Source organism: Canis lupus, chromosome 4, assembly GCF_011100685.1.
Source record: "Canis lupus familiaris isolate Mischka breed German Shepherd chromosome 4, alternate assembly UU_Cfam_GSD_1.0, whole genome shotgun sequence".
In the NCBI taxonomy this organism is placed as follows: Eukaryota; Metazoa; Chordata; class Mammalia; order Carnivora; family Canidae; genus Canis; species Canis lupus.
In genome coordinates, this window is record NC_049225.1 from 8,478,094 (window position 1) to 8,490,411 (window position 12,318).

A 12,318-nucleotide genomic window follows, 5' to 3' on the forward strand; every position below is an offset into this window, starting at 1 on the left:
GCGTAGATTCTGAAACCACATTGCCTGCATTTATACCTGGCCCTACTGTCACAGACATTGAGAACGTTAATTAGCCTTTCTGAGCCTCAGTTTCCCTTTTTTTAAAGATTTAATTTAGTTATTTGAGAGAGAACATGAGCAGTAGGGGCGGGGCAGAGGGAGAAGCAGACTCCCCACTGAACAGGGAGCCCAATACGGGGCTTGATCCCAGGACCCTGAGATCATGACCTGAACTAAAGGCAGATGCTTAACCCACTGAGCCACCCACACGCCCCCGGGGCCTTGTTTCCTTAATAGTTAAATGAAGATGAGAATGATGATACTATTTTCCTCATACAGTTGTGTCAGATGAGTTAGTATACATAAATTACTTAGAAGAGTATGTGGCAAATATACAACATCCAATAAATCCTAGGTAGTGGGTGGTACTGAGGTTACATACTTGTTAGTTTTTATTCATACAGAATTGAAACTGACCTTAAAGCATTGATCAGATATATCTCCATTGGCTTCCTGTCACTTTTAGAATAGTATCCAGAGCCTTCACCATGGCTTGCTGAACCGCCATGGTTTGCCCTGGCACATTCCAGTCCAGCTGGCCTGTGATGGTTTTCCACTGGGTGCAGCCACTTCTGCCTTTGTTCTTATTTTTCCCTCAGCCAGGAATGCTGACCCCACAGATATTTGCACAACTTGCCACTCCCTTCATTGAAGTCTCTACTCACATCTTGATCACTATTCTAGAAATCATCTTCTTGGCATCCTCTTCAATTTTATGAGAAAATAACCACCTAACTGTATATTATACATGTTTCTTTATTGGTTATTTATTTCACCACATTAGGCTCCATAACAAATGAAAGCAAGGGACTGTTTTATTCGTCATTGTAGTTACTGCCCCTTTTTCCCCCCACCAAGGCCTTTCAGACACATAGTTGGTGCTCAGGAGGTGTTTGCTATAGGATGGATGGGGTGGGGTGGTGGAGTGGGGTGGGGTCGATGAACAAAGAAAAGTTTTCCCCTTTGTTCTTTGCATAAGAGATGTTCAAGTCACCAGACAGCTGGAGAGGCCTGAGTGAACTTTTTTGAGATGAGACTACTTTAGGGAAGAGTTCAGGTTGGGTTTTTCGTTTTGTTTGGTTTTGTTTTCATTCTTTTCCATGGGTAAGAATGTGTCATGTAATTTGCCATAATTGTCTTTATTAACAGATGGGCTTATTAACACTGTTAAATTGGTACTTTCTTATACTTCCTATTCCAGATCTGTTACATGTGCCTTTCCTTAGCAGCTAGTGACAGGGAAGTTGTTTGGGTTTATCTTTTGTCGAGCATTATTAAATCCACTAAACCTATGCTGTTCTGCCTGTTATTACAACTTCAAGTCCCAAGAGAAAGCATTTAATTCTATCTGGAATCAGGAAAAATAGAGACATAAATACTCACCAAAAATTCTGCTTCTGAAAGAGCAGTAGGTCCAGGGTGTCTATGAAAATGTCTTTTTTTTACTGAGCATTAAAGTTTAAAGTGCTTGCTAGACATTAATACTGATCGGCTGACTACAATACATGAAAAAATTGGAGAAATAAAAGATTTCAGGAATAAGTGGTAACCTTGACCATCTTTTTTGTTTTCTTCATAATTCTGAGGTTTTTTGCCTTTTAAATCACTCTTTCTAATTTCAGTTGATTATTATGTACTACAGTCCTAGAGCATGTGAGTTCTTTTGGTGCTTTTTATTTTGGATGTCTTTTCCACCTTCATGCTTAATACCCAGCAATCTTCTGAACTATATCTTGTTATAATCTGAGCAAAAAATGACTTTCTTTCTGGTTTGAAGAATTAGTCACATGCTAATTTGTCACTTAGCCTTCTTTTCTTTTTCTTTTCTTTTTTTTTCTTTTCTTTTTTTTTTTTAAATCATGGACATTAAATGTAATGTTTGGAGTTGGCCTTCTAAATTCAGAGACAGTGCCAGATCAGGTATTTGATTGACAATACTGTAGGTGTTCTGCAGTAAGCTCAGGGAGGATAGAAGTCTCCTTCTATCCTCAGAACAAAATTCACTTGATCTTGATGATCAGTATGAATAAAGATCCTGAAAGTGGGTCCTACAATCCTTCTGACCTCCAAATCTTCCATGTGGGTTCTTCCCTTCTCTGTGAAGCAGATATCACCAGGCCTTGGATTATTTACCAACCTGCCCTTGTATTCTTTATAAGTGCCAACATAGAATATATTTGCCTCTTCTTATCTACAAAATATGATTCTTATTTAGAAGAATTTAAGTGTGAGAGTAACCAAAAATCAGATTTCTTTTATAAGTTGTCTTGCCTTTTTATTCATAATGTGTATAGACTTTTACAATTATCATCATTATTATTACAGGCCATGGTTGCTTGTTATCCAGGCAATGGAACGGGTTATGTACGTCATGTTGATAATCCAAACGGAGATGGAAGATGTGTGACATGTATATATTATCTTAATAAAGACTGGGATGCCAAGGTATGCAACTTAATTGACCATTTATTTATTTTCCCACAGCTACTAAGACTCATACTCCTCTTAGGGAGACTGTCTTTAACACATGGAATAGTTAAAACTTATGTTTGTTTCAGTTTTGAGTATTAGAAGTGGATCTTTGTAAAGTAGAACATAATGTGTTTTAATAAGTGGATTCCCTTATTTTCAGATTCTGAGGCATGCTTCCAAAATTTAACTTTTTTTTGTTTGTTGTTGTTGTTGTTTTGTTTTGTTTTTTAAGTAAACTCTGCACTCAACGTGGGGCTCGAACTCACGACTCCGAGATCAAAAATCACATGCTCCACCGACTGAGCCAGCCAGGTGCCCCCCAGAATTTAACTATTAACAAAATGTATTTTGTTGAAATATATAACTTTTAGTAGCTTTTATAAAAAACACTTTGAGAATAATTGTTTCATAATGGCTTTTGAGAGAGATTATATGTAAATAATTATTGTGGATTATTTTCTACTTATTTCTTTTGGTAGAGATCTTCTCTGGCATTGGGTTATTGAATTGAATATTGGAGGCAGGATTCCTTCTTTTCCTGATTATGGAAAAAACTAGAAGTTTATCAATACTGACAAATCCTTTAAAGCCAATTAGGGTGTACAGTACGTTTAATTTTCTCTTGTTTTAAATGTTTATTTCCTTAATATTAGCCTGAGTTTCACTTGATTTTAAGTGATCGTAACCTCAAAAGTATGTCATACTTTCTTATTGCTTTGGAGGTTGTCTAAACTAATTTTTGGTTGATTTTTAGAAAACTTTATTTATTTTTATTGAAGTCTTCAAATAGAAAAGTGAACGCAATAAATAGCCCACTGGATTTTCACAGTGTGAACATACCTGTGTAGCCAGGGCAATTCTTAAAAATCAAATAATCTTTAAAACACTTCCCCCAGCACAAACATATATACCGAAATGAAAACCCAAAGTCTTAAATATGTAAAAACCTAGTCCTAAATCATACTTAAAACTTAGAATATGCTCCCAGTGCTCCAGTAGTCTTTCTGTGTCATATTGATTTAAAGATTCTATCAGAGTTAAAAAGAGAGGTAAGTTTTACCGCTAAGTAGGTTAAATAAATTTCAAAGCATTCTGTCAACAAGCATGGTTTTCTGTTACAGCTTTCAAAGTTTAAAATAGACACATAAATTTGGTCATTCACCTTGAGCCCAGTGCACAAAACAAATTGGTGTAACTTGAGTTAAAACTTAGACATTTAGGGATCCCTGGGTGGCGCAGTGGTTTAGCGCCTGCCTTTGGCCCAGGGCGGGATCCTGGAGACCCGGGATCGAATCCCACGTCGGGCTCCCGGTGCATGGAGCCTGCTTCTCCCTCTGCCTATGTCTCTGCCTCTCTCTCTCTCTCTCTATCTGTGACTATCATAAATAAATAAATATTAAAAAAAAAACTTAGACATTTATTTTTTCCCAATCTTGAAAGCTAGAAATATATTTGAGTAATTCCTAACTTCTTTATATTATTATTAGTTTCTTTCTAGGCTGATCTTTTAATTTTGTTAGGACCTAACCAAGATTATTAATATATAGTTTTTGAATTAGTGCATAAGCAGAAAAAAGTCCTTAGTATTTTTGTATGTAGCCCTGAAAATTTCTTTGCAAGATTATACTGAACATGTACAGTGTGCCAGACGTCGTCTTGGATGCTAGAGATAGAGCAGAAATAGAAGTAGCCTTCATAGAGCCTGGGATCTAAAGGAGAGTACAGATCAGTAGATTAACAATGACAATTGCTTATGGCCAGTGTAGGGCAGGTTGCTATGGGACCACATGGAAGACTACCTAATTCAGGGGTCATGGAAGGTTTCCCAGAGGAAGATTGGAAGCTTCAATTATCTCTGTTAAATATTTTCAGCAGATCACTTGTGATATTCCTAGTGACTCCAGTCAGAGGTCAGGGGGAAGAAAAGAATGCGTTCTTGGTCACAGTCTAGAGATTCTTTAGATGTTTGCATGATTGCCGTGGGAATCAATCTGAACAGACCTGAGGAAGGTGGGCAAGGGTACAAGTAGCTTGAATTTAACTTAAGGATGAGCCTGATAAACAGCATATCTAACTACAGATTCTAGGTTCAACCTCCATGATGTCTTGATTAAATATTGAAGTTCCTTCAATTTAAGCATCTACCTGCTTAGGAGTTTAGTTCTTCAAGGGTAAAGAGTCCATCTAATCCTGAATAGAGATGGATGTGTATTTGGGTAAATATAAGTATCCTTTCTGAATGGAATCCAGTTGTATAAACAGGTAGCCATTAATGTCAGGCCCAGTCTGGAAAGGGAGAGGTACGATCTCTAATAATAATGACCACAGTGATGATGGTGGTGATGATAAGTGATGACACTTTCTACTGATAGAGTTGAATTCTTTAAATAAGAGGCATTAAACTTGTGATTGTCTTATTACTATTGAAGCTTAAAATACAATAAACCGTTTGACATACCTCACCATTTATAGTAATTTAGTCAGGGTGATTTGAAATGGACACATTTTTAAAGAGTAGGCTAATTAAGCACATCATAAGCATACCTAGATAAGAAATGTGTACTAGTTTTTTAAAACTTCCAGGTGTTATTTGGAGCATTTTGAATTCAGATAATACTCATCTGTTTCATCAGTATTTATAGAAATCCCCAAAACAAGAAATGAATTTTTTCTCATATTAGTGCATATACTTGGAATCTCAACTCCTCTTCATATCTTGTTAATTGAGGTATATCTATGAATACTCCAACTACGAATTTTGACTTTGACATGGTCTTTTTTTTCTCCCTAAATTTCATTGTGTATTGTTTTTGCTCTTATACTTACATATTTGGCTCTTTTCTGTAGGTAAGTGGAGGTATACTTCGAATTTTTCCAGAAGGCAAAGCCCAGTTTGCTGACATTGAACCCAAATTTGATAGACTGCTGTTTTTCTGGTCTGACCGTCGCAACCCTCATGAAGTACAACCAGCATATTCTACAAGGTAGTATTCCTTTTAAGAAAAAATTGGTAAAGAGTATAGTAGGAGAGGAGGGGATAGATAGGATATACTTGAGCATTTCTAGTGAGTATCTTACTGTTTTTTAGTTACCTTTATCATAACACTTCAGTCATAACTGTTTTAAGTTGAATAGTTGTATTTATTTATGATTTGTTCCCAGTTGGTACTAAATGTTTGTGACTTTGTGTAACCACTTCCATTTGGGGTAAGAAATGGAAGGATAGGCCTTCTCCTTTCCCCAGCCCTATCTCATTATTCTGTGCATCTCCATGTATAATCCATTCTGTGATTCTGTGAGAGACTCAAATGGGGGACAGATAGATTTGATAGAGAAAGAAAAGGGAGGAAAAAGAGGGAGAGGGATAATGTAGAAAAATTATACAAAACAAAAAAATAAGAGGCACCCGGAAAGTAGAAATGAAGAGGAAAAAGAGAGGTTGCCATGTGTGGGAGTTAATGTTCAAAAACTAACCCATTAGCTTTAATAATATATGAGCCTTATTATTACTCTTTTGGACACTTTCTACATTGAAATATTAAGACTCTTAAAATAGAAGATGTTGCAGACATTGTTATAAATGTTTGTAGAAAAATAGCACTATTTTGCAAATACCCTTTTTCATTATAGAAAGGACTGTGAATATTATGATAGTGAGTTACTGGCCTACAGTAGTTAGGTCTGGTTGAGAAGAGGCCTAGCCATAGATACACCAGGAGAAGAGCTTGCTTTTTCTGGTGGTGATAGGCACAGGCCAGCCCCGAGATGAGGTTCAAATTCCAAAGACTTTATAGTCACTTCTCCTTTTGCTTGCTTGCTTGCTTGCTTGCTTTCTTTCCTTTTTTTTAAATACGCAAGATGGGGCTCAAACTCAGGACCCCCAAGGTTAAGAGTCGCATGCTCTACTGACTGAGCCAGCCAGGTGCCCCTTCTTACTTGCTTCTTTCTGAACTGTGTTGCCTTTAACCCTAATTCACATAGTGAGTAGCAAGCGGAGTTGCTTGTGGCTAGAGATCCTAAGAATCCATAATTGGAAACCAGGGAGGGAATCCTGTCCCCGTCACATGATGTGCTATCCCCAAACCCCCATCTCTCCTCCTGGCATCCCAGTACCCATTTCTGCCACTACTGCTTCTTTAAAAGCGTTTCTGACCTAGAAACTGCTTCATAAACCTTCCCTTTAATGAAATCTTGAGTATGGCATGCTTGTATCATTTCTAAATAAATGACAAACATTTTTAGGTAGTAAATGCCAAATAGTTGTGAAGGATAGATGCTACAGGACTTGGAGGAGGGAGAAAGTGGTCTGAATTGAAATAGATGGAATAGATGAGCCAGGTGTCACAGTGAAGAGAAGGCTCAGAATGACCAGAAGCAAGGAGTGGTAGGACAGTGGTGGGGAAGCCATGAGTGAAAGGTCAAGATTGTTCAAGTTCAAGACTAATTATTAAGTAACTGAAAGTTTAGGGAATGGCCAAGGAGAGAAAATTAAATATCTGTGCACTTTTCCCATTCCCAAGGCCACCTGGGAAAATAGAAGAGGCTCTATGGTAAGCAGGGTGTGCTGGAGCTCTGGAAGGAGCAGAGTCTGGAAGTGAGGCTAGACTCTGACCTCAGCATTGTCACTTGGCAACTAAGTGATCTGAGGGCCTCTCTTTCCTATTTCTCCAGAGTCCCAGACTCTGACTCTACTCTACCTCTGACTCCTTCCTTCAGGTACATTACATGATTCAGTTCTGTCACATTGACGGGCTCTTCACTCAGTGTGGCTTTTTCCCCCAAACCACCCCCCACCCTGGCCCCAGGGAACAGTGGCCAGAATCTGCAAGAGACTTTAACTAATTGTCATATTCTGCTAAGGAATTACCATTTATAGTGTGTTTTTATTTACTGTGGTATGTGTACACTTTCCCCATTACTGGTACCAGGAGGTGTAACTGTGGGCTTCACAGTATTTAATAAACTAGAGATTCTTTTATTTGTGGAACAAGCTGTACCAAATAAGTGAAATTTTCAGAGGAATGAAGTTTAGCTAAATAAACTTTAAATGTCAAAACCAGTGTAACTGTTTTGATAAAAGCCCTAAGAACTCTTAGCATCACTTAACTTTCTTGATGACTTCAGGTTATAAAATCATAAATATCCACCATTAGTCTTTGCTGTAAAACAGTGATGTCTTCAGAAGCTGCTGAAACTGTGAGCCCTCCCTTTCAAGCCCTTTTGCTTCTCTTTTCTTCTCAAGAACTTGCATTATGGATAGTGTGCTTTTTCTGTAAGGGCCATTCTTTTACCCTCTTATCATCTGTGTCTGACCTGCTGTGGCCTCACAAAACAGATAATCAAGTAGGTTCAGTAGGTATTAAGAAACTTTGCAACAACTTTGCAACAACTATTTTAGCTATTCCTGGTTCTCCGCCGTACTCTTGAGCATCGAGGCTACTGGAGAGGTGGGTTGTTTCTGAGCTCGTTTATCCTTGAGCTCGTTTATCCATTCAGTCAAAGCTTTATTTTGGCATTACACATTTTAATAGACCATTGCAAGAGCATACCACTTTTTTTTTTTCTCCAGTGTGATCATTCTTACCCTATTCTGAATTTTCTTTTAGGTACGCAATAACTGTTTGGTATTTTGATGCAGATGAGAGAGCACGAGCTAAAGTAAAATATCTAACAGGTAAACATTATTTGGGGCCAGGGTACACCGCAAGGAGAGTGCCCACAGTCACACGGTGCTGTCTGTAAGCACAGACACAGTCTTGAGTACCTCCACAAAGACTCGTTCCTTATTTTTGTCAGATTCCTCAGTTCCCTTTGTAAAAGAGGACTTCTCTCAAGCCATCTTCATTTTATCTTTAACCAACAAAATGGTCCAAAGATGAGGAAAGTTTGAGGCAAGAAACCTGAGAAAATTATTCAAATAGGAGCCAACTTTTTCTGTGATTACCCTTTGCAGTCACTAGCTGTCCCACTCTTGGTAACCCCCGTCTGGCTTCCTGTCATTCTCCCATTAGAAGGAAGTCAATAAATACCCTTTCCTTTTTAAACGTACATGAGCTAAAGAATATCCAGGTCTTCCACGTTGAATGTGGACGTGAAGAAAATGAATACAAAGAAGATGAATCAAAAAAAAAAAAAAAAAACAAAGAAGATGAATCGAAATGCGGAAATTAGTAAGACAGGCGTGTAGAGTCCGTCCCTGCCAGCTAGTGGTGTCCGTAGATCAACACATTTGTACTAAATCTGAAGACCCTTCAGTATGCCAGCACCCCCACCCTCCACCCCACTAAACCCCACCACACACTGTCTCCTGAGAGCAGGGGGTCTGAGTTTTCCACTGGATGGACCACTTCCCTCTTTTCTTTAACCCTACCTTCGGTCTCCAAAAGTCTGCTCAGGGCTCACATTACTGATTTGCTGTATTTTCATGAGCCATTGATAATCCCACAGCAACCTTTTGTAAAATCATAAAATTGCACGTTCATTGCTTTTTTAATGTATTTTTAAAGTTCTTATTTGTGGCAGAACCCTAGCGGTGCGCTTTCAGTGATGCTGAACACTGCTATTTTATAGCAATTCAAATCGTTTTTAAAGTAAAAAGGAGATAAAATCATTATCTCTGTAGAGAATGGCTTTTCCCTTTGAAGGTTTACTAGTTCATTCAGAGTAGCGCGTTCTTTATAACAATGCTGCAGGGTAGCAAGTGGGATCGTTTTCAGATGATGTATGTTTTTCAAAGCTGAGGCATTGTGCACACTGTTAGGAGCTCAGTGGGAAGGAGTAACAGAATAACAGAAGCTCTCTGGTGCTTAATGAATGAATAATATATATATATTATTTTTACCTTGCAGGTGAAAAAGGTGTGAGGGTTGAACTCAATAAGCCTTCTGATTCAATCAGTAAAGACGTCTTATAGAGCCTTTGATCCAGCAATACCCTCCTTCACCTACAATAATTGTTGACGCTATTTGTTAATTTGTGAATATGGATAAATGAGATAAAGAAAAATAGACAACCAGTTGGCATTTCAATAAGGAAATAGAAACAACTTTGTCGTGTTGCATCAGAAAGAAGACTCTGACTATGTGACTTTGTACTGCATGACTGACTCCAAACCTGTGATTGCTTATGGGAAGAGTACAAGCTGCGCCACCAACTGAGAATGGTGTTGATATCTGGACATGAAATAAGTGCCCTAGGTAGAATTTTTTCATTCTTATATTTTGCCAGATCTGTCGTCTAGATGAGTTCATTTCATCTCTCCCTTTTTTATAGAGTCAAGTTTGAATTTGAAGTAATTTTTGTATGACCAGGTACAGTACATCAAACTGAATCGAGAAAAAATTCCAGTATTACTCCCCCAAATAGCATCGATCTATTTTTGTAAACTTCTTCGTACTATTAAATTTTGCCCTAAAAGGCCTCTTATCATGTTTGTTGCCAGTGACTGATGATGACTTTCATTTCCTTTTTACTTACCATGAGAAAAGGAGCACTTTAATCACCAACTGAAAACTCAGATTGTTTTGTCGTCCTGTCCTTTACACTAATTTGAGCTCTTAAAGATTGCTGCTGTCGTGTTTCTGACATTGTTAATGACTAAATGTTAACAGTAAACTACCAATAACTTTCAGTTCATGTTTTATAAGAAAAAATGCCCAGGCTTTATTCTTTTAAGTTAGAATTTTTAAAAGACTAAAATGACTGGCACTAAATGAACTTGAGTTTGTCCTCAGCATCAAGTTCCCAAGACAAAGGGCTCTCTCATGCTTTCAGGTATATCCTGTAGATGTAGAAGGTGATGTCCCCTTCCTACGACTTTTCCTTTTGCTTCCCGTCAAGTTGACTATACTTCCAGTTTTGCTGTTATGTTTTCTTCCTACTCCTGTGAAGCACATGATCTGCAGTTGAGAACCTGGCTCCTGTGGGCTAGCATCAGGGGAGACTGAGCGCCAGGGCTGAGCCCTAGTAGTACAGACCCAGTGTTAGCGAAGCCTCAGAGCCAAGCCAAAGCAGGTGTTCCCCAGGTGTAATGCTCACCTCTTGGTCAGTACTGAAAGCTCTATGCTTGGCTTAAAAATACAAAACAAGTCGCAAACCAGGTAATTCTGTTATTCTGTTTTATGATTTTTCCTTTACTTTTCAGAAAAAAAGAGGGACTATTACAATATCACAGGCCTCCCAGACTTCTGTTGTTTGATGTAGGAACTGGGATGGATGTCTAAGACTTCATTTTCCTGGGCTAATCTTTAGCAGAGCCCAAAGGGTGGCATCCATATTTAGCATGAATTATGGGTCTAGATGTTGCCCACTTTGGTTTTCTATCTCTGTCCTTGATCTTTGCCAAAATGTGTGTACAGAAATACTTCTGTATATTTCAACTCATGACAGTTTTAGCATCTGTATAGTTTGTATTCAATTCGAGACCTTTTCTATGGAAAGCTCAGTAATTTTTATTAAAAGATTGCTATTGTTCATGTAAAACATGAAAAAAAAACTTGTTTAGTGAAACTGACAGTGTGGATAGGGTGGGATGAAAGATTCAGTATTGTGGTCTCACTTAGTAGGAGAACTTGCAGGAGAAAATTAGAGTTCGTTGATTTTTCTTGCCCCTGTTCGTTCTGTCCCACTTCCTCTCCGTGTCCAGATAACGCAGTGTAACATCTCTATCATAAGTGCCTCTGCCAGCCGGACCTGGGAGTGCAAGTTGTCTTTGCCATCTGGTCTGCGGTGCAGCGTGCTGAGCTAGGCCACAGCTCAAAAGTGCTATCATTTTTAGGTCTAGTAGAAATTGTGTTCTGTTGGCGGGTGGGGGGGGGGGGGTTCGTGTGATTGTCAAGGTGGTACTGCAACAGCCTTTTAACCTGGGGGCCCCTGTGTCATTCACATGTGTATCTCTGCAGTTGTGCAAAGTGTCAGATTCTACTCTCTGTGGGTTGTGCTTTCCAGGCAGGTCTTAAAATTTGTATTTTTCAGAAAATTGTATCTAACTTCTTGGAGATCGTTGTGAAAGGATCAAGAAATCCAGGATAGCCATTTCTTTAATATCCATTTAAAATCTGTTCATTTTCATGTCAGTGGGACCGTTAACTTGTCACCAAGCAGGACTCTATTTAAAACAAAATTTAAAACTACTTGTGGCCTATATGTGTTTAATCCTGGTTAAAGATAAAGCTTCTAATGCTATTTTTCATTCAACACATTAACCAGCTGTAAAACACAGACCTTTATCAACAGTAGGCAGAGAATTTCAGGATTCATACACAGACGGTAAAGTCATGTACTTTGAAAAGCAGTGTTTCATTACGAAAGAGCTCTCAAGTTGCTTGTAAAGCTAATCTAATTAAAAAGATGTATAAATGATCTTGAAAAACTTATGGTTGTTATTTCCAGCTGTCTTTTTTTTTTTTTAATTCTTTATCATACACTGACTTTCTTAATGGGTCCTTACATCAGATAATGTGTTTTCTATCACACATCTCTGGCTCAGTCCAGAACATTTGGTATTACTTTTTGTAAATGATCACAAGGGAAAGAGAGAGAACAGTAAACATAGGAGTCTAACAATTTTAGAAACATCCTGGGGGTAATTGGCTTGTCCATGGGATCCACGAGCTCTTTGTTTGGATTGGCGACATTTGGACTCTTGCCCTTTCAATAGAATTTTTAAAAATTACTAACACTAGTGCTAGTGCTGTTGAGTATATCTCTTGTCACTCATCTGCAGCAAACAGGAAGGAGCCTTATAGGCATAGTTCTGTAACTGACACAGCTACCCTGTGTGCGTAT

General features: G+C 38.3%; 1 protein-coding gene across 1 annotated transcript in view; it reads left to right on the forward strand.

Moving 5' to 3' along the window:
- Window positions 1–11,904, forward strand: part of EGLN1 (egl-9 family hypoxia inducible factor 1) — a 57,855-nt gene extending 45,951 nt beyond the window's left edge. The window contains exons 3-6 of the mRNA XM_038533909.1: window positions 2,386–2,505; window positions 5,380–5,516; window positions 8,139–8,206; window positions 9,381–11,904. Of these exons, the coding sequence (XP_038389837.1) occupies window positions 2,386–2,505; window positions 5,380–5,516; window positions 8,139–8,206; window positions 9,381–9,445 (390 nt within the window). The 3' untranslated portion in view covers window positions 9,446–11,904. The remainder of the gene's footprint in view (window positions 1–2,385; window positions 2,506–5,379; window positions 5,517–8,138; window positions 8,207–9,380) is intronic.
- The last annotated feature ends 414 nt before the right edge of the window (window positions 11,905–12,318 follow it).